Source organism: Polypterus senegalus, chromosome 8, assembly GCF_016835505.1.
Source record: "Polypterus senegalus isolate Bchr_013 chromosome 8, ASM1683550v1, whole genome shotgun sequence".
NCBI classification, from domain to species: Eukaryota; Metazoa; Chordata; class Cladistia; order Polypteriformes; family Polypteridae; genus Polypterus; species Polypterus senegalus.
In genome coordinates, this window is record NC_053161.1 from 183802538 (window position 1) to 183824525 (window position 21988).

General features: G+C 41.9%; 2 protein-coding genes across 2 annotated transcripts in view; one reads left to right on the top strand and one right to left on the bottom strand.

Annotated features, from left to right (window-relative positions):
- Window positions 1-21988, top strand: part of LOC120533562 (gastrula zinc finger protein XlCGF26.1-like) — an 813484-nt gene that overhangs the window by 542776 nt on the left and 248720 nt on the right. The gene's annotated exons all lie outside the window — the stretch shown is intronic.
- The window catches only part of LOC120534750 (zinc finger protein 721-like), a 250293-nt gene that overhangs the window by 57936 nt on the left and 170369 nt on the right, over window positions 1-21988 (bottom strand). The window contains 2 exon segments of the mRNA XM_039762331.1: window positions 6797-7029; window positions 7032-7580. Coding sequence (XP_039618265.1) covers window positions 6797-7029; window positions 7032-7580 — 782 coding nt within the window.

Below are 21988 nucleotides of genomic sequence, written 5' to 3' on the forward strand. Positions count from 1 at the left end.
GTGCAACTCTGGACATGTAAACATTAAAATCTCCTCTTGCTGCAGGGACATCAAACTGTTGGCCATAAGTCTGCGTCCCTATTACTTGCCCAGACAGTTTGGACATGTCATTGTTGTTACTGTTTACATCCCTCCTTGGGCGGATGTGGAGATAGCGGGGGACATCTTCCATTCTGATGTTGCTAAACTGCAAATGCAGCAACCCGAGGTGCTTGTGCTAACTGCTGGAGACTTTAACCATGTGACGCTGGACAAAACATTAACTGCCTTCTCCCAGTATGTGGATTGCAACACCCGGGGAAATAGGACTATTGACCTTCTGTATGCAAACATTAAGGACGCATACAGCACCACCCCACTGTGTGCGCTTGGGAAAGCAGATCATAACCTGGTTCTGTTTAGCCTCACTACAAACCAAGAGTGAAGGCGCTACCTACAACCACACGCTCATTCAGGAAGTGGTCCCCTGAGGCAGAGCAGGCTCTGAGAGACTGCTTGGTACTACGGACTGGGATATCTTGCAGGGGTCACATAGTTAGAACATTAAGGACGTTGTTGACTGCACTACTGACTACATCAACTTCTGTATGGACATTGAAGTTCCAGTAAGAACAGTACACTTCTATGCTAACAACAAGACATGGATTATAAGTGACATCAAGGGCCTTTTGAACCAGAAGAAAAGGGCTTTTAAAGGCGGTGATCAGCATGAGCTCAAGTGTGTGTAGAAGGAACTCCGAGTCCAGCTCAGGGCAGTGAAGGAGCAGTACAAGAGAAAGCTGGAGCAGAAGTTGCAGAATAACAGCATGAAGTGTGGGATGAGATGAAGATCATCACAGGCTGCAGCTGGAAGCGGGGTGCCACCATCAAGAGAGATGTGGAGAGGGCAAACCAGATGAACAACTTCTTTAACAGGTTTGACCACCCTAACCCACTCTCACCTCGGAGTACTGCACCTTCCACCTATCCTTCTACTGATACCAGCTAAGGAGAGAGTTTCCCCCCACCCACAATTACAGCAGCCCAGGTAAGCAGAGAGCTGAGAGACTTTGTGCCAGCAAAGCAGCGGGTCCAGATGGAGTATCACCACGACTGCTGAAGGCCTGTGCGTTGGAGCTGGGGAGTCCTCTACAGCGCATCTTCAACCTGAGCCTGGAACAGGGGAGAGTCCCGAGGCTTTGGAAAACATCTTGCATCACCCCAGTCCGAACGGTATCACGTCCTAGTGAGCTGAATGACTTCAAGCCCGTCGCTCTGATGTCACATGTGATGAAAACCATGGAGCGGCTGCTGCTTCACCACCTGAGGCCACAGGTCCGCCACGCCCTCGACCCTCTGCAGTTCGCATACCAGGAGAAGGTGGGTGCGGAGGATGCCATCATCTATATGTTACACCTATCCCTCTCCCACTTGGACAGAGGCAGTGGTGCTGCAAGAATTATGTTTCTGGACTTCTCTAGCGCCTTCAACACCATCCAACCTCTGCTCCTTAGGGACAAGCTGACAGAGATTGGAGTAGATTTATACCTGGTGGTATGGATCGTGTACTATCTTACAGAAAGACCTCAGTATGTGCATCTCAGGAACTGCAGGTCTGACATTGTGGTAAGCAACACAGGAGCGTCGCAGGGGACTGTACTTTCTCTGGGCCTGTTCAGCCTAAATACATTGGACTACCAGTACAACTCAGAGTCCTGCCACGTGCAAAAGTCCGCTGATGACACTGCTATCGTGGGCTGCATCAGGAGTGGGCAGGAAGAGTATAGGAACCTAACCAAGGACTTTGTTAAATGGTGCGACTTAAACCACCTACAACTGAACACCAGCAAAACCAAGGAGCTAGTGGTGGATTTTAGGAGGACCAGGCCCCTCATGGACCCCGTGATCATAAGAGGCGACCGTGCAGAGGGTGAAGACCTATAAATACCTGGGAGTGCAGCTGGATTATAAATTGGACTGGACTGTCAATACTGATGCTCTGTGTAAGGAAGGACAGAGCAGACTATACTTCCTTAGAAGGCTGGTGTCCTTCAATATCTGCAATCAGATGCTACAGATGTTCTATCAGACGGTTGTGGGGAGCACCCTCATCTATGTGGTGGTGTGCTGGGGAGGCAGCATAAAGAAGAGGGACGCCTTAGGCCTGGACAAAATGGTGAGGAAGGCAGGCTCTATTGTAGGCACGGAGCTGGACAGTTTGACATCTGTGGCAGAGCAATGGGCGCTGAGCAGGCTCCTGTCAATCATGGAGAATCCACTGCATCCACTGAACAGGATCATCTCCAGACAGAGGAGCAGCTTCAGCAACAGACTGCTGTCACCATCCTGCTCCACTGACAGACTGAGGAGACCCTACACTATGTGACTCTTCAATTCCACCTGGGGGGAAAACATAAAAATGTGTAAGAGCTGAGAGTGGAGGAACTGTGTCTGTCAAAAGCATTCACATGAATGAGAGGGCCATGGGTGTGGCTGAATATGGGTGAGAGGAGACGGGACTAGAAAAATCTCATGTCAAAAGTCTCATCTCGCGGGACTTGAAAAAAATCTCTTCAAAACAGTCGTCTTGTCTTGTCGCAGGATTATATATATTGTAAAAGCCAGCCTGACAACAGACAGGACTCTTGCTCCCTGAATGAAGTGAGGCGGCCCCTTTTATCTTGACCCGGATGTGCTCCAGGTGCCTGACGATGAACTTAAATAATATAATGATGAAGTTACATGTAAAAAGTTGTCTTAGTCACAGCACAGTACAATAATAAAACATTTCCTTAAACAAATATGATAGTTGTCCAGTCTGTATCATTCCTAATGAATCTTCTAGTTACAGAGGCACAATCCCAGTCACTAACACATTTACCATGTACCACCCCCACTCAAAGTAAGAACACATTCCATCTGATTAATTTAATATTTAATTAAACCCCTAAATCCGTAATTATCAACCAAAATAACAGTTGAAATAGTTACTCATATGATTTGTTTTGTTATACACATGAAACAAAATATATATCTATTAACAGTTCAGACACTGTAAGCTGCTGACGACCCCCTCTCTTTGTCGCCAGTCTTTAGCAGGAAAAACTAAAAGCAATAGAGTTTAACAGACCAAGTTCATTAAACTTGATTATGAGTTTGTGTTTAAGTTGTGTAACGTTAATGCGAATGGCCAGGAGGTGTCACTAGAGAGGTGAGTGTCAAATGCTTCAAATGTTTCTATGCTTCGTGAGGCTTCACTCTGCCCATCACTAGGCAATTCAAGCCCTGCCGATCCAATAAGCTACTCATGATATGCGGTGCCAGCGAGCTTTCCTATCAAGCATGTCATTAGATGTCACTCATAGCGTGACAAGACAGCCTGGTGATAATCATTGATTTTGAATTGATTATCCCATAAACGCAAGCCAAACCTTCTCTGCTACTGCAGCTGAGTTTTGTTTAAATCAAATGTTTAATTTTAAAGCATACTGTAAGTGCTTCATGAAACACATGATGGGGCTTAGCTGGCTACAAACAGACAGGTGATGTTCATACTCCCCAAATATACTGAGGCTGAACTTGCAGCTTGGGGGGCCTTAGTGGCTTTGATGGCCCTCTGCTTCTGTAGAGACTTCATAGAGCAAGAAATGGCGCTGTATATTATACACAATTTTTATGATTTTCACCATTTGGAATGGTTCTAAATTATGTGTTTGCATGAGGACAACTGATTAAAAATTCAAATGCAATTAATCTCTCAGTTCAAATTTGTAATGGAAAGTCACTATGTACGTATTAATTGCAATTTGTCATATTTCCTTCTAGCAAATTATTTTTCTTTAAAGCAGAAATAACTCAGGGATTACTATCTAATACAAAACAGTATTAATAATCAGTTGCCAATGTATATTAAATTATTTTGGTTTCTTTATGAACAGTTTTGTGTAACAGAAACAAATGTACAAACAGTACAACACTAATTAGTGAAAGGCTCAAAGTAGGATTAATGAATTAATACTTTTGAGCCACACAATACAAATTAGTTGGTACTTTGATTGGTTATGTCAATAATTATGTCTTTAAAATATTAAGATTAAAAATTAAACATCATTGCATTTCTGCCTATTTATTTATCCAGTTGCTTAAGCAGACTTCAGTTTATTTACACCAATTGTTTAAGTGATGATATCCCAGATCCAAAAACAACAGTTCACAAGCGACCAGTGCTGGGAAACGTTACTTAAATTAAATTCATTACATTGCTCATTACTTACAAAATCCTAATCTCCTCCAGTTCAGTGCATTTCTTTTCTTCACTTGTCTCGATGGGGGAAAAAACAAAGGGTCAGAGTAAAGCTGTACACACACTGCATATGTTGCTGCCATGATGTGACTTAACTGATCGGTTACTTCACTGCATTTCTCAGTTTGCTATCTGCGCTTTGCTTGGAGCTCGTGATGGACAACAAGTTACCTCTGGAAGGACAGTATCTCACACCCCAGTGCAAAAGGTGAGATGGAATCCTCGTCCCTCAGCAGCCTCGGCTGAGCACTTCAAGCTTAGTGCACTGAGCCCGTTGTCTGAAAGGCTGTAGCGGCGCCCACAGATGGGTTGTCTGGAGTGTGAGAGTTGGGGTTTGGCTGAATGAGGAGATGTCAGCTCAGATGTTCTCTTCCACATCGATGCCCAGTGCACTAGAGATGAGGTTAGGCTCCTCCGCACACACTGCTTTGTCAATTTTGCTCTCGTGTTGGTCAGTTTAGCTTTCAGCTCAAAAGACCATGTAAAAGGGGTTTCACGGTCCTCTGGAAAATGTGCTAATTCGCAGGGTTTGGCCAACAGAAAGCAGAGTGCAGGAGTCACCATCATGACAGGAGATGACAGACAGGTGATTGTAATTTATTCAAAGCAGCAAATAATATACAACAATAAAGTAAGCACAGTGTAGGAAAACCAAGATAGTGGAATGCAAAGTCTCTCGGGAACAGGAAACCCCTTCTAGTCAAAAGGCGTGACTTTACTAAACTTTTTGACAATAATAATAAAAATAATATTTACTGACGCTGAGGAGACTTACAACATTTGAGACACAATTGCTGGCATTTCGTTTGCTTTTCCAGTATTAGCACAGACGGCTGAAGTGACCTCCTCATGGTGACACACTGCCAGTGCCTACCAGTCCTAACATATCAAATCGTTTTGAAATTCATTCTAAAACATGTCTTTGACAGGTTAACATTGCTAGTACCTTATAAAAGCTCTCTGAAAGAACATTTTCTGGGTGAAAAAAGAAATTCTACCTTTAGTTTAACATAACAACAGTTCAGTAATTAACAATTTAACACCAAAATAAAATGCAGGTATATCAAAACATTTATATTTTTTGGGTGGTATGCCATGACAAAGGGTTGATAGCCCCCGGTGTGGATCTTCTCCAACTAAGCCTACTTCTGGAGGTGGCACCCAGTCTGAATTCTTTGTGGCCCAGAAGATTCTGATTTGTGAGAATTGTTGGCACATTCAGTACTGCAATATGGCAATATGTGTAGCAAAGTGTATTCTCTTTTTAATTTTTTTGTATCTTTCAGTTATGAATTTTCCAAAAGCAATTGTTTGTGTAAACTTAGTGTCATATTTGGAGTACGGATGCTAATTAATGCGACTCCCCACAGACGGCAGGCACCCTCAGGCGATGGAGGATACTGTACAGGTAAGTCAGCTCTCTCCAAGCCTTTTCTAATTTTATTCTATTTATTTGAAATGTATATTATTTGGTAATTCTAAAGTGTTAAAAAAGTTATGTGCCAACCCCACTTAGTTCTTATATACAGTTTTGTATGTTTTATTATCAAAAGTAAACAAACAAAATTTAAAAAAGCATTTTTTCTTTGAGTGCACTGCTACAGTGTTAAAACATAGTTTGGCATGGTGTACAGCAATCATGTGTATATTTTGGATTTTAAGTTGTATTTTATTGATTTTGTATTAATAGTTGTGTTTATAATTATTACTAATTGATTTGATTTGTTATTTAATAAGAATTGGCGAGAAGATGTTTGTATGAAACTCTATTCTTTTTTTTTGTTGTTGTTTTTGTCAAAGTAAGTTTTTTTTTTTTTGTTATACTGAAATAGCAAAATATATATTATAAAGCTGAACTATTATTTATTGTGTGAAGCTATGTATATTGTAAAATGTTTCTTTTTCTGATGAAATGTGTATAATATATTGTAAATAGTTCTATATGTAATACGTATGTTATGAAAACAGAGCTAGGCGACGGTGGAGGCTGTAGGGGCTTTGGTGAGAAGCCGTTTGTATGACGCCCTGTTCTTTATTTTGTTTCTGGAGAAGGAAAAAGGATATAAACTGCTATGTTTTTGACACAACACTAAGTAGGATGGATTTGTGTCAGTTACATGTGCTTACTTTTTAAAATTTTTTCTCTAGCCGTCTGGAGTTTTTGTTTTTTCTGTCCCCCCGGCCATTGAACCTTACTCTTATTCGATGTTAATTAATGTTGATTTATTTTGTTTTCTTATTGTGTCTTTTACTTTTCTATTCTTTATTATGTAAAGCACTTTGAGCTACTGTTTGTATGAAAATGTGCTATATAAATAAATGTTTTTTTTTTTGTTACTGTCAAGGCAGGTGTGAACCTTACTCTTTAGTCAGGACAGTTCAGTTCTACTTCTCTCCGGTGTGAATTCTGGTGCGTCTCTGAAGTGTACTGCTCTGACAGATGTTTGCCACATTCCAAACAGCAATATGGCTTCTCTTTGAGATTCATTTCTCAACAATAGTTATTTTGGTTACTTTTCAGGACAGGACTGAACCTCAGTCTTGAGTCCTGAAGGGTTCTTGTTTTTCTGGACTGATTTTTGAACTTGTACTGTTTTAATTCTGTTGTGAACTCTCGTGTGTCTCTGAAGACTGCCCATCTCTGAAAACTTTTTACCACATTCATTGCAGCAATATGGCTTCTCTCCCCTGTGAACTTTTGTGTGATCCTTCATACTGGTTATATGTAAAAAACTGTTTACCACATTCAATTACAGCAATATGGCTTCTCTCTAGTGTGAACTCTTGTGTGTTTCTGTAGATTGCCCATCATTGAAAACTGTTTGCCACATTCATTACAGCAATATGGCTTCTCTCCAGTGTGAACTCTTGTGTGTTTCTGTAGATTGCCCATCACTGAAAACTGTTTGCCACATTCATTACAGCAATATGGCTTCTCTCCGGTGTGAACTCTCGTGTGTTTCTGAAGACTGCTCATATGTGAAAACTGTTTACCACATTCATTACAGCAATATGGCTTCTCTGTAGTGTGAACTCTAATATGGTTCTTCAGATTGATTATTTGTGAAAACTGTTTACCACATTCATTACAGCAATATGGCTTCTCTCCGGTGTGAACTCTCGTGTGTTTCTGAAGACTGTCCATCTCTGAAAATGGTTTGCCACATTGATTACAGCAATATGGCTTCTCTCCACTGTGAACTCTCATGTGTTTCTGAAGACTGCCTTTTTGTGAAAACTGTTTGCCACATTCATTACAGCAATATGTCTTCTCTCCCGTGTGAACTCTCGTGTGTTTCTGAAGAGCACTCCTGTTAGAGAATTCTCTGCCACATTCCACACTGCAGTGATCTTTCTTTCCTGTGTAAAATTTAAAACAAAAAGGAAAAAAAAAATGTGCTTATTATCAATTTACTGCCTTATTATCAACATTACCTCACATTAAATACATGATGGCTGAAATTAGGAACAACCTTTGATCAGCATAAGTAATTATAAAACTTTTGTTGTACTTGGAAAACACACTTAATTTGTTAATTTTATGTCCTTTATTACAACTACTCAGTAGAGCCACATGTATAAAACTCCCTTATGCTCAGCCACATATATGAAAGCTGTTTCTTATGCAAATGTTAGGATTTATAAAACTAGAACTTGCCATTTAAATTGGCTCAAAGTTTCTTCACGTTTTGAGTATTTGTAAGTCCCATGCAGACTTTATTTGTGTTGGCATTTTAGCAACTCAAGGTGGAAAAACAAAGAAGTGAATAGAAAATCTCATTTCATTACACATTTCACATTCTGATGTTTGACAGGCTACACAAGAAGTGAGTTTTGATGTATCACAATGACATTTTGGCTCATGATGATGACTTAGCCATATTTAGACTCCCTACTGTCATCCTCTTTGAAGTGTGTGCTGAACTGCAGCCTTCATTACAGAGACCACCATACAGAAATCACACAATCCCTTTTCTCATACAGGTCTTAATAGCTGTGGGTTATTTCGGCGATTGCGACTTTTCAGTGTGAACTGCCTGACTGGTGAGGAATCTCTCAGTCACCCTGAGCCACGTAATGCCATCTGTATGGGATGGTATACTTAAGACGGTAGAGAGTGTCACAAACTCGACACAGAATCATAGAAAGGTTTGGGACAGCCACCCGTATAATTGACAAAAGTCATTTTAAATGAATACTGCACTGATGTGCACACAATCAAGTCAAAGACAGAAACGAGGGAAAAGGTACAGTGGAACCTCGGTTCACGACCATAATTCGTTCCAGAACTTTGGTCGTAAACCGAGTTGGTCATGAACCAAAGCAGTTTCACCCATAGGATTGTACGTAAATACAATTAATCCGTTCCAGACCGTACAAACTGTATGTAAATATGTAAAAATATGTAAAGATTAAGCACAAATATAGTTAATTACACCATAGAATGCACAGTGTAATAGTAAACTAATGTAAAAACATTGAATAACACTGACACAAAACACCCAGGCTCACTGCTCAGTCAGCTACACAAGCTGGCTCGCTCGCGCTCTCTCTCTCTCTGTAGCACACACACCACCAAAGCCCCTCCCTCCCTCCCTCAGCTACAGGAGCAGGCTGGCTCATGCGCTCTCTCTGTAGTGCGAGCGCGCGCACACACACACACACACACACCACCCACCCCTATCCTCCCCCCCATCCCTTCCCTGTCAGCTGCCCGTGCTCTCTCTCTCTCTCTCTGCGCTTGCTCGCTCGTGCTCTCTAATCTCTCTGTAGCAGGTGCTTACGCAGCATTTTTTTTTTAAAATGAGTTTTAAGCACAGCAGAAAAAAAGGAACATTGGAACAAATCCGAAATGCATTTAAAAACCAACTCACAAGCAACCAAAAAAGTACTGTAACAAGATCACTCTATTTTAGCCTTACATTCCAATCGCTGTAAACACTTTTTATAAAATGAATTTTAAGCACAGCGGAAAAAAAGGAACATTTGAAAAAAGAGAAAAGTAACATTGCACCTAATCGCGCTATGAAAAACTCCATTTGTAAACACTTTCATGAGTTCTAAGCACAAGGAGAAAAGCGAACATTTGAAAAAAGAGAAAAGTAACATTGCAACAAATCGCGCTATGAACTGAAAAATTAACTTTTGAAAAACCTGTAATACAAAAACCACCAAGAAAACTAACCTTGCATGAGTCGAGTTCTGGCATGAAGTGTTTTCCTTCAGGTGTTTTCTCTCTTGTGATTTCTTGGGTTTCTGGTGCTTTTAGCTGTTTAGCTGGTGGGAGTGAAAGCCTCATGCAGCCATTCCAAAAACAAAGTTCTTGTGACCCAACCCTTCATGTTTGCCCTCCACGTTACTGGCAGTCTGGCTTTGTTTACATTGTGCTGCTTGAAAGCACGAGGGTTCTCAGATTGGTAAATGAGTAAACTGGTAAACAGTTTTTCCACCTCTTGAAATTTCTTTCTTTACTTCGATTTCAATTTTCTTCAAAACTTTCTTCTCACCACTCTTCACTTGCTTAGAAGCCAATGGAAGGAGAACAATGAACAGAGCTCCTGCAGCCACGCGGCTCGCTCGCTTTCTCTCTCTCTCTTTCTCTCTCAGCCTGCCTGTAGGGGGGAATGGTGCGCTTGCACGTACAGCCTGCAGATAGGCAGGCAAACACGTGCAGCAATCTCCTCCTCCCCCTCCCCAGCAGGCACATGGAACTGGGGGGATGGTTGGCTTGCACTTACTGGCTGCAGATAGACAGGCAAACAGTGCAGCAATCTCCTCCTCCCCCTCCCCAGCAGGCACGTGCTCGCTCGCTCTTGCTCTCTCTCTCAGCTCGGCTCAGGCAGGCAAGGGAAACTGGCTTGTTCGTATACCAAGTGTGTGGTTGTGAACCGAGGCAAAAGTTTGGCAAGCTTTTTGGTCGTGAAACGAGTTGTACGTGAACCGAGGTTCCACTGTACATGCTTTTAAAGGGGAAAATAGGAAGTGAGATCATAGGGGTCGGGCTCATGGTCTTCAGCCATTGGTTCGAGCCTGATCATGACATCACAGGAGCCGGAGCCGGCAAGGTCTCCTTCCATAGGCTCGGTCCCGGAAGTGATGTCAAGAGAGCCAGTTGGAATCTCCCGTGAATGGTCTACACGAAAGGGAGAAAAAGAGTCAGTGCACTCTGCCACATCCCGACATGCCTCGGAACTGCCCTTTACTCAAGCCCTTTAGCTGCCTCCCATGCGCACGTGTGTGACAAGAGATACATGCAATATCGTTACCATCAGGCTGTGCAACTCCTAATCAAAATGAAATCTGCAGCAACATCTGTTGTCTTCAGCAGTGGTGGTCTTACTTGGCCTACAAGACCCTTTATGATTACTGAACTCACCAGTGTGTTCTTTCTTGTTAATGATATTCCAGACAGTAGAATTGGGTAATCTTAAGGTTTTCCGATGTCTCAAATTATTTCATTATTATTTTCCAGCTTCTTTGACTTTCATTGGCACAGCTCTTGCCCTCATGTTGAACAATGACAACTACAGAGACCAAACATAGTCTGTAGGTAAGAGTAAGCGGAGGTGTCTTAGGCCTGCAAGACTAAAGCAATGAAACACACCTGAGGAATCACAAACACCTCTGGCACCAATTGTCCCAAACATTACAGTGCCCTGAAATGGGAGGACGATTCAGAAAAAGTGCTGTCATTTCTACAAGTTGTGACTGAAATGTTTGCAAATCCCCTTAAATGAAAATCAGTAATTTGTACTTTAATTACATCAGAATTATTTAATTTGTAATTTTAAACAGTAGATTAAAGGAGCAAATGCAAGAAGAATGTTTCTTTGTCTCCGCCATTATGGAGGGTACTATATAAAACAGAATGCCACGCCAAGCATGAAAAGTCCACCTTTAATAATTAGAATGTGTCCTGACATTTATCCACACTTGAACTAAAACCACTTGACACCAAAACAAACAACAAAATGTCTTCTTTCATTCACCAAAGCAAAAGAGCAATGGATGAGTGAGCCTCAGTGCACAGAACAACAGAGGCTGCAGTGACCTTGGAGAAAAAATAGAAGATGAGAAAACCGAGGAACAGGACAGCTGTTGGTGTTTCAGCTCTAAAGGAGAGTGGCAGGTGACAACAGGACTGGTCACCTTTGTGACGTGCTGGTGACATTTATACTCACCATTATAATGTTAAAGGAAATCTATCAGGACTTATTTATGATGAGTAAGCTAAAATTTGCCAGGTTTTACTGTTTATTTGATCCAATGTATGTGTTCATGTATATAATTATTATCTCTGTTATGGCTGAAAACATCAAGCAGTCCAAGCCTGGACTGAATGAAGAGCGCTATAAAGAAGAAATACAACTGAATTAAACAGTAGTGTTACACAAATTAATCATTCTTGAATTAAAAGTGCCCAGTTTTTGCTGTTTTTTGTGAAATTGGCTTGTAGGTTGACTGGTCCACCGATTTCATGACATGGAATATGTTAAGCTGAGGACACGCGTACAACTGACAGAGTGCACAAAGTGGAAAGTGGTGAAGAAAATAACTGCTGTGTGGAAAGATCTTAAAGTATCTGAAATGTGACAGGAATTTTATATATAAAGTTTACAATGAAAAAGTTAGTTGTGGTGTATTTAAAGCAAAGTCATTTGTTGTAACTAACCTGATGAGAAACGTTTAGGTACAACACTCGGCTAAGCGCATCTACTTTCAGCAATGTAGTGAAAGCAAGAAAACCTCTAAGGAAACAAATGTGTCTTAGCTGTCAATAATGGCACTGTTTGAAAAAAAACAGACAAAATCAGAGTATCCCTCAAAAATAATTGCAATTCATCATTTTAGATACACCACCATATTCTATACTAGAAATTTAAGGGTTCCGTTATTTAATTCTTCACTTGGGTGCCAAGCAGATTATCCTGATAATGCTATGTCTGAAAAGGATCAACACTTTCATGACATTTCATATACAGTGACATGCAAATGTGTGGGAACCCCCCTGATGAATATAACTATTACTGTGAATAGTTACATCAATATTCACTGCCATAAAGTTAAAGATAAAACATTATTTTCTGCATTTTAAACAAGGTTTGTGCCTTATGTTTGATTTGTAGCATGAAAAAAGGAGTACCCCAGAAATGTATGTGCACCTCAAGAGATCGGAGGTCTCAGATATCTTATTTTCCCATAAGACGTCAGACCCTAATTAGCTCCTTAGGGCTTTGGCTTGTTCACAATCATAATTAGGAATGGCCAGGTGATGCAAAATCCAAAGCTGTATAAATTTGCAGACTCCTCAAATCTTGTCCCAGCAATCAGCAGCCATGGGCTCCACTAAGAAGCTGTCGAACACTCTGAGGAATAAAATAATTTATAGTCACAAAGCAGGAAAAGACTATAGAAGATGTCAAAGAGTTTTCAAGTAACCACCTCCTCAGTTGGTAACGTTATTAAGAGATGGCAGTTAACAGCAATGGTGGAAATCAAGTAGAGGTCAGAAAGACCAAGACAACTTTTCAAGACAACTGCTCATAGCATTGCTAGAATGGCAAATCTAAACCCCTGTGTCTTAAAGCTTCCTGGTGGTCTTTTGTAGTCAGACTCTGGAGTGGTGATGCACTGTTCTACTGTGCACCAAAACCACCAGAAATATGACCTCCAAGAAAGAGCAATCAAAAGAAAAAATTTCCTGTGCCCTCACCAAAAAATTCAAAGGTTGCAGATGAACATCTAAACAAGCCTGATGCATTTTGGAACTAAACCATGTGAACTGATGAAGTCAAAAAATAACTTTTTGGCCAAATGTGCAAATGTGTGTTTGGAGGAAAAAGGGCACAGAATTCTATGACAAGAAAACGTCTCTGACTGTTAAGGATGGGAGAAGATCAATCACGTTTTAGGCTTGTGTTGAAGCCAGGAGTACCGGGAACTGTTCACTGGTAGAGGGAAGAATGGATTCAATTAAATATTAGAAAATTCTGAGGCAAACATCACACCACCTATAAAAGCTAAAAATGAAAAAAAAAAAAGAGTATGGCTTCTACAAAAGGATAATGATCAGAACTGCACCCCAGAATTCACCATGGACTCCTCAAGGAGCTTAAGGTTTTGTCGTGGCTCTCTCAGTTCATTGATCTGAACATTAACGACAATCTGCGGTGTGACAGACTGCCTGAGCCCATTTCCAGCAGTGATGGCTTCAACACAGAAAGACAGGGGGAGAGGGCTTATTCTGGATACTGTCTTCCCCAGACCGATAGAGGGCAGCCCCCTTGGCTTGCAACAGGGCCACAGGTTTGGAGCATGGAAGCTCAACCTTGTTGGGGCCCATTGCCACCACCAGGAGGTGCCTGGAGGTTTACTGGGCCCTGTTTAGCAGCACTTCCGCCACACCAGGAGGTGCTGCAGAAGAAAGTCATTGGACGCCTGGGGTCTCATGTATAAAAAATGCTGCATACTCCCGTTTCCACGCTCACATCGTGATGTTCTGTGTATTGTATTATATTGACCCCCTACTTTTGACACCCACTGCACGCCCAACCTACCTGGAAAGGGGTCTCTCTTTGAACTGCCTTTCCCGAGGTTTCTTCCATTTTTCCCTACAAGGTTTTTATTGGGAGTTTTTCCTTGTCTTCTCAGAGAGTCAAGGCTGGGGGGCTGTCAAAAGGCAGGGCCTGTTAAAGCCCATTGCAGCACTTCCTGTGTGATTTTGGGCTATACAAAAATAAACTGTATTGCATTGTGTATTGTATGTATAAAAACTAAACTTGGTGTAAAGCCAAGCACATTTTCAGGCCAGCTAAATCCTTGGCGTACACAAGTTCCCTGCTTGGTTTTGCAAACTGGCGCCACCCAGCGTCAATGTAGTGCTTTTGTTCCAGTGTGGTTTCCCTTTCTTTTTTAGATCCACATCCCTGACGCGGCTCTATCAAATACACAGAAATTAACCACATATTGTTAAGGCATCTGATTGTAATTAATTTGTAACAATATAATGGTTCACGGAATGGCCAAACCATTCCAAATATCATAGCCTTAGCGTTGTTACTCTCAAGTATTCATCCCACTGCATCTGAGTGTGGAATCACAGCTCTACAGCAGCTGATCGGAAAGAGAATTATCGGGATATAGCATCAAGCACATGCAGTCTATTTGAACTACTCTCATACGGCAAACGTTTCAGAGCCTTTCCTGTAGGGACATTGCAGTTCAAAAACAGTTTCATCCCAAGAACTCTAAACTTACTCAATCAGTTCAAGTGCTCCTTGTAGAACTGTTTGTAATTATAAGTACAATCACCCAACTGTAAACTTGGAAAATAGTTATAATATTCCACAACTTGAGCCACTTTATAAAGCACGTATGTACATAAGATGACGATATCATTTCTAAGATGAAATGCAGCAAAATATGTTTATTACATTATACAACTATGAAGAGGATGAAGAATGGAAAAGGCGTTGGTCTAGATGACATACCTGTGGAAGCATGGAAGTGTTTAGGAGAGATGGCAGTGGAGTTTTTAACCAGATTGTTTAATGGAATCTTAGAAAATGAGGATGCCCGAGGAGTGGAGAAGAAGTGTACTGGTGCAGATATTTAAGGATAAGGGGGATGTGCAGGACTGTAGTAACTACAGGGGGATAAAATTGATGAGCCACAGCGTGAAGTTATGGGAAAGAGCAGTGGAAGCTAAGTTAAGAAGTGAGGTGATGATTAGTGAGCAGCAGGATGGTTTCATGCCAAGAAAGAGCACCACAGATGCGATGTTTGCTCGGAGGGTGTTGATGGATAAGTTTAGAGAAGGCCAGAAGGAGTTGCATTGTGTCTTTGTGGACCTGCAGAAAGCATATGACAGGGTGCCTCGAGAGGAGCTGTGGTACTGTATGAGGAAGTTGGGAGTGGCAGAGAAGTACCTAAGAGTTGTACAGGAAATGTACGAGGGAAGTGTGACAGTGGTGAGGTCTGCGGTAGGAGTGACAGATGCATTCAAACTGGAGGTGGGATTACATAAGGGATCAGCTCTTAGCCCTCTCTTATTTGCAGTGGTGATGGACAGGTTGACAGGCGAGATTAGACAGGAGTCCCTGTGAACTATGATGTTTGCTGATGACACTGCGATCTGTAGCGATAGTAAGGGAGCAGGTTGAGGAGATCCTGCAGAGTTGGAGATATGCTCTAGAGAGGAGAGCAATGAAGGTCAGTAGGAACAAGATAGAATACATGTATGTGAATGAGAGGGAGGTCAGTGTAATGGAGAGGATGCAGGGAGTAGAGCTGGCGAAGGTGGAGGAAATTAAATACTTGGGATCAACAGTACAGAGTAATGGGGATTGTGGAAGAGAAGTGAGAAAGAGAGTTTAGGTAGGGTGGAGTGGTTGGAAAGAGAAGAGTGTCAAGAGTGACTTGTGTCAGAAGGGTATCAGCAGGAGTGAAAGGGAAGGTCTACAGGACGGTAGTGAGACCAGCTATGTTATATGGGTTGGAGACGGTGGCACTGACCAGAAAGCAAGAAACAGAGCTGGCGGTGGCAGTGTTAAAGATGCTAAGATTTATATTGGGTGTGATGAGGATGGACAGGATTAGAAATGAGGGCATTAGAGGGTCAGCTCAAGTTGGACAGTTGAGAGACAAAGTCAGACAGGCGAGATTGCGCTGGTTTGGATATGTGCAGAGGAGAGATGATGAGTATATTGGGAGAAGGATGTTAAGGATAGAGCTGCCAGGCAAGAGGAAATGAGTAAGGCCTAAGAGAAGGTTTATGGATGTGTTGAGAGAGGACAGAAAGATATGGAAGAAGATGATCCACTGTGGAGACCCCTAACGGGAGCAGTCAAAAGAAGAAGACATTATACAGATACAATTTTAACATCATTTAAATAATCTATATTGTTAATAATTTAATATGTGAGGACACAGTGTTGCAGCACTAGCGATGTTCCTGCCTCGCACTGTATTCTTGCTGGGATTGGTGTGACCCTGGATGGATAGAATAATTAAAAATGTACTGCAAAGTTATTTCAATGTTCCTTAAAAGTTTTGAAGAATCGGCGTTCAAAGCTTACAGATGGCATGACATCAGTTACAGAGCTGATTGTGTGGTGATTCGTGACTTGGAGAAACAAAAAGGACAGGATTTGAGGGTTACATTCTAAAGAGACAGTACTGCTGCAATAAATTATTTCATTGAAGGTCACGCACGGCAAAGTAAGCATCTTGATGGAGGCAGGAACAATCACTGGACGCAGCACCAGTTTATCACTTTCACTGCGCCACCGTGTTCCCAAGTTTAATAACGTACTTTAATTCCTATCATCATGAAAATTATATAAATTATACATCTCAGTATTTTAATTATTCAGAGAGCTGTAATATCATGAATGTACTGGGTTTTGTCCTGTTGGAGGAAGAGAAAGCTTGTTTAAGAAGCACGTAGTGATTCACACACATAGAGCACATAGAACAACACACAAAAAACAAAGCATTTAACGTGATACTTTAGGTACGGTGGGATTTTGAGAAAGTAGTAAATTAAATGATTTAAAGATGAAATTTATGATGTTCTACTTTAATGGCAAAATAAACTACGTGATTAAAGTGGAAATTTTGAGATTAAAGTTGACATTTCGTGCTTTTTTCCCCCACTGTGTGCCTATTTATTTTTCTCTGTACCCTAATAAGCTTTCATAGGACACTCAGATGGTAGGCTACAACTCGCCTTTTCATGGCAACTTTGATATCGGACAACTTCTTTTTCATTTCGGGCACTGTGTGACTTTGTGAACTTGAGGTTTTGAGTTTCTCCAACACGCTATGTCACTTGATCAATTTCCTATTGTTGTTCATACCAGTGTTTAAACCAACAAATAGTACGTTTTTCCTTTGCCTCCACTTGGTATTCGCTGAAATTCTTCTATTTTCCCCCCGTGCTTTTGCCATCGTCTTTTCACAGATCGGTGAGCTTAAGGGCTATTTATATTGATTTGCATATTGAAAAAGGCGTAATTCTGGAAGGAGTTGTGGAGTGGTGGCAGGCGCGTGAATTACTTTTTACGCTGACCGGGATTTATGGAGCTGAAGTCATGGAAGTTGGTGTACGCACAGATTCCTGCATCTGGATTTTTCTGTGCGTAAGCACATTTCGGCTTTTGTGCTAACGTTATGTTATAGTGCGAATTCTACACACGGCGTTATGCATGAGGCCCCAGGTCATCTTTTACTTATTTAGCTGGTCACAGTAACAGAAATTTTGCCCAGGGTGCCTGAACTTTTATATGCCACTGTGCAAGTTTTGCTGTTAGGAAATTAAATCACTACATGTTGTGTGAATGGATCAAGATGAGCGAGAGGGCCATTCGTGGATTGTTTAGACTCAACCAGTCATGAGCACAAATCTCCAGACAACATCACTGGGAGGACCAATGAGGCAGACCAGTCATGCCAACCTGAGGAGTGGTAAAGCTGCACAGGCAACACAAAGTCCTTATCTCACTGCTCCACTGCTTGTTAAGAAAATTAACAAAGGCAAAAAGGATTTAATTAAAATTATATACAGCAACTTCAGAAGAATAAAAAATGTCATATACAACAAAATTGCTTTATTTTCTCATATTCTTCAAAGAGAAACTAACAATTAGACATTTCTAAATACATACAGTGGAAAGCATACCCCCGGACACAGACAGAGGAGACACCAGAATGTCCAAAACACAATTCTTTATTTTTCCTTTAAGCACCACAATGCCTTCATCCCCAACTCTCTTCCTCTTTTCACCTCCACTCCCCTCCTCGCAAGCTTTGTCTCCTTCCTCCCAACTCCGGCTCGTCTACTGGAGGGAGGTGGCCCCTTTTATACTAACCCGGAAGAGCTCCAGGTGCTCCCCCTGACGACACTTCCTGGTGTGGTGGAAGTGTCAAGAGAGCCCCTGGAAGCACTCCGGGTGCCCCTGGGAATTCTTCTGGTAGTACTTCATGGTGTGGCAGAAGTGCTGCCATCCAGGACTTCATAACTGTCTGGGCTCCCCCTGGCAGTGGCCATGTCCTCTGGTAGGGATGAGTGTCCCAGCTCCGGTCCAGTGGCCCATAAGCAGACCCGGACAGCTGCCCCCTCGTGGCCCAGGGGAGGTATCGCCCCTGTCGAGGACCATCCAGGCACCCAGGCTGGGTAGGGTCCCCAGCCATCTGGGACAATATATAACAATAAAATGTGTCGCACCCATGCCTGGGTGTAATATCCAATGAACAAAGGCAACAAGACGGACAAAACAAGATGGATGTAAGGCCTAACATATCTAGTGAACAGAGAGTCCAAAATACACAATGTGATCAAAACACAAGGACTTAACATTTCACCATTGTGCACAATTTACTAAATGAACACTTCACCGTGCTAGTATTTTAAAATAAGAGACTAGAAGAAGTTATAAAAGAGACTGAAATTAATTTATGGCATTTTTTTTCTACAAAACTATGACAAATGCTGCCTTGCTCATCACAAATAAACAATTTAAATAACAATCAAAATACAGGTCACAAATGTCACAATTACACTTTATTGTTCTGGTCAGCTGCACAAATCTCCAGACATCATACAAGGGTCACTGAGACACACAGACCACCTGCCACACCAGACCTAGGAGGAGGAGCTGCACAGGCCACACATCAAGTGTTTATGTCACAACACCAGATACTCCATGACTGTGCAGGTCAAAGTGGGCATCGCCATTTTAATAGGATTTTTAGTGACACTCAAGACCTGTTAAGACAGAAGATTTAATAAGGAGGCAGAAAGTCAGCTGCACCCCCTCACCCTGTAATCCTGAATGAATGGCTGAAGCTCAGCTCATAACAGTTATCAGCTCAGTACTTCATCTAAACACAAAGGTGTAAATCAGAGTTGAGGCTGCAGCTTTTCAGAGTGTCCTTCAAACAAATCAACACCCAAATTGGCTTTCATCTTAGGCTTGTAACCGAGAACTGAACCTGCCTGATTGTGAGGGGAAAAAAATAAACAGCCTATAAGCAGGCCCTGGATCTGCAACTAGAAGGGGCTTTAATTCAATCACCAGGGTCACACCCTCCTTTAAATGTAGCTGCATTCACCTACTCTGTCTCTTTTGGTGGATGAAGACTGAGGATATGTTCTCTCTAGGGAGCCAAGATGCAGACAATGTTTTCTCTGTGTGGGCTGAAAGCTGACAATTTGCTCCCTTTTAGGGAGAAGCCGTCCACACTGTGTAGAGCAAACAGTTCACAAACTTTCTTTGACCTGGAAGCTCCTCTCCAATAGAGCCTTGGACATGGACACCCTGAACGGACTCCAAGAGCCACTCTTCCCAACCTCTGTTCGAGTCCCTGAGCAGTCTGGCAAGACTTAAAAAGAGCCATTATTACAAAACGGGAATTTCAGTACCTACCCTCTTGTGCCAGAGAGGTGCAGAGGGAATAGTAAAGTGCCTAACAGTGAGTTGAGAAAGACAGAATCACATCACATGAACAAAGGAACAGATAGCAAAGACAAAGAGTGAACTCTGAAGAGAGAAAAGGACCATTTGAACCCAGAACAACAACAGCAACAACTCCACATAACATCAGAAAGCATCTTTAAGGCCCTGATATGATAAAACTGTTTATCTGAGCCAAGACAAATTAGAACTCTAAACAGCAAGTAAAGAAGCAATCTCTTCTGTGATATGCTTGTAAGTCTCATCTGTCTGCGTCCTTTCTTCACTGTCAACAAATAATCAGTTATCAATTTTAAATAATCCTTCTGTTCATCAACACATTGTATTATTCTGTTACCTAAATTAAGTACATGAGTTGCCTTGGTTTACTGTGAGTCTAATGGCCAGAGACCCCCTTCTCATACTAAGGAGTAATGTAAACAAAGAGGGAGAGCATTGCAAAGTTACTTTCCTTTGTGTAAACAGAAATTGGAAATTTTACAAACAAATTTCTGAGAACTGGCAAGTCATCCCAATCTGCTAATCTGATCCACCTAGTTTCTTGACAATACAATTTATTTTCGTATAGCCAAAAATCACACAAGAAGTGCCGCAATGGACTTTAACAGGCCCTGCCTCTTGACAGCCCCCGAGCCTTGACTCTCTAAGAAGACAGGGAAAAACTCCCAAAAAAACCTTGTAGGGAAAATGGGAGAAACCTTGGGAAAGGCCGTTCAAAGAGAGAGACCCCTTTCCAGGTAGGTTGGGCGTGCAGTGGGTGTCAAAAAGATACAATACACAGAACAAATCCTCAATACAGTATTAAAATAAAAATTTTAAAAGTACGGAGCAGAATTTAACAGTAGATCAACAACAACATTTATTTATATAGCACATTTTCATACAGAAAGTAGCTCAAAGTGCTTTACATAATGAAGAAAAGAAAAATAAAAAGACAAAATAAGAAATTAAAATAAGACAACATTAATTAACATAGAATAAGAGTAAGGTCCAATGGCCAGGGTGGACAGAAAAAACAAAAAATGATGATATCATATAAGAAGATTTGGATATATTTAGAGTCCTAGAGACCTCATCCATCAAGCTGCCTCCCCAATTTGGCCATTCCATGGCTGAAACAGCGCTGGGCCAGCCAATCCGATGAAATGACCTCTCCTTCCCATGATTCCTGCGATCCTCCATCTTTAAAACAACATCAACTCGAGTTTTGAAGGTCCCTAAAGTCCTTCTCTCCACACTACCAGGTAATTTATTCCACATGTCTGTGGTTCTCTGTGTGAAGAAAAACTCTTTGATGTTAATGAAAAATTTTCCCTTAACTTACCAACTGTGTCCTCCTGTTCTTGTTGAACTCTTTTTAAATTATCAGCCAAGTACAGCTTGACAGCTTTAATTACCTTCATGATTTTAAATACTTCAGTCATGCCACCTCTTAATCTCCATTTGCTTAAACTGAAAAGTTTGAACTCTTTTAAACTTTTCAGATAACTGTAGTAAAGAGGGTCCACAGCTCACCAAAATAAATTATTGCCGCACTCGCGGCTTACAAAGGGAGCATGGTATGTGTGGCCGGAGCAGTTCCCGCGTGATTCGTGATGCAGACGGTCCTCACTTAAGTGCACAGGTGAAGTGACAAGTCATCTGCATCAGTAATTGATGCCGGGAGCTGCCAATTGCCACATCTGATCCATGTCTCCGTGATAAATAGAAGCGTGAGGTGGCTAGAAAGGGAAGAAAAAAAAAAGGAAAAAAAAAAAAAAACAGACAAAAGGTTGAGAAGGAGAGAAGGCAGGAAGTAGGGAGGAGAAAGCCGGTGCATGAACGAGCGAAGGTGCTCGTAGTAGAGAACACCTGCAGCTGAGCAGTGAGCCTGGGTGTTTGGCCAGCACCCCGGAAGCTGGCGGTAGTGGTCACTCCCGCTGAGCATTATTGTGGAGCTGGTGTGACCGGAAGGAGGATGGCTCGCTGCGTGAGGCCGGAAAGGCAGTGGGAGTCGGGACTTGGGATGTAACAGCCCCAGCGTGAGCGCCATGGTCGCTGGGGAGCCCGAGTCACAGTCAGGTGAAGCCCACCGAAGCCAGGGATCGGCGAGGCGAACAGACCAGCAAGAGAAGACAGAAAGAAGGTCAGCTGCAAGTAGGGTGGCTCCCCTGGTACATAGCCTGGACAGGAGAAGCAGGGGAGTCACCAGTAGAAAGGTATTGTTTTAACCTCATTTTTAAAGGATTTA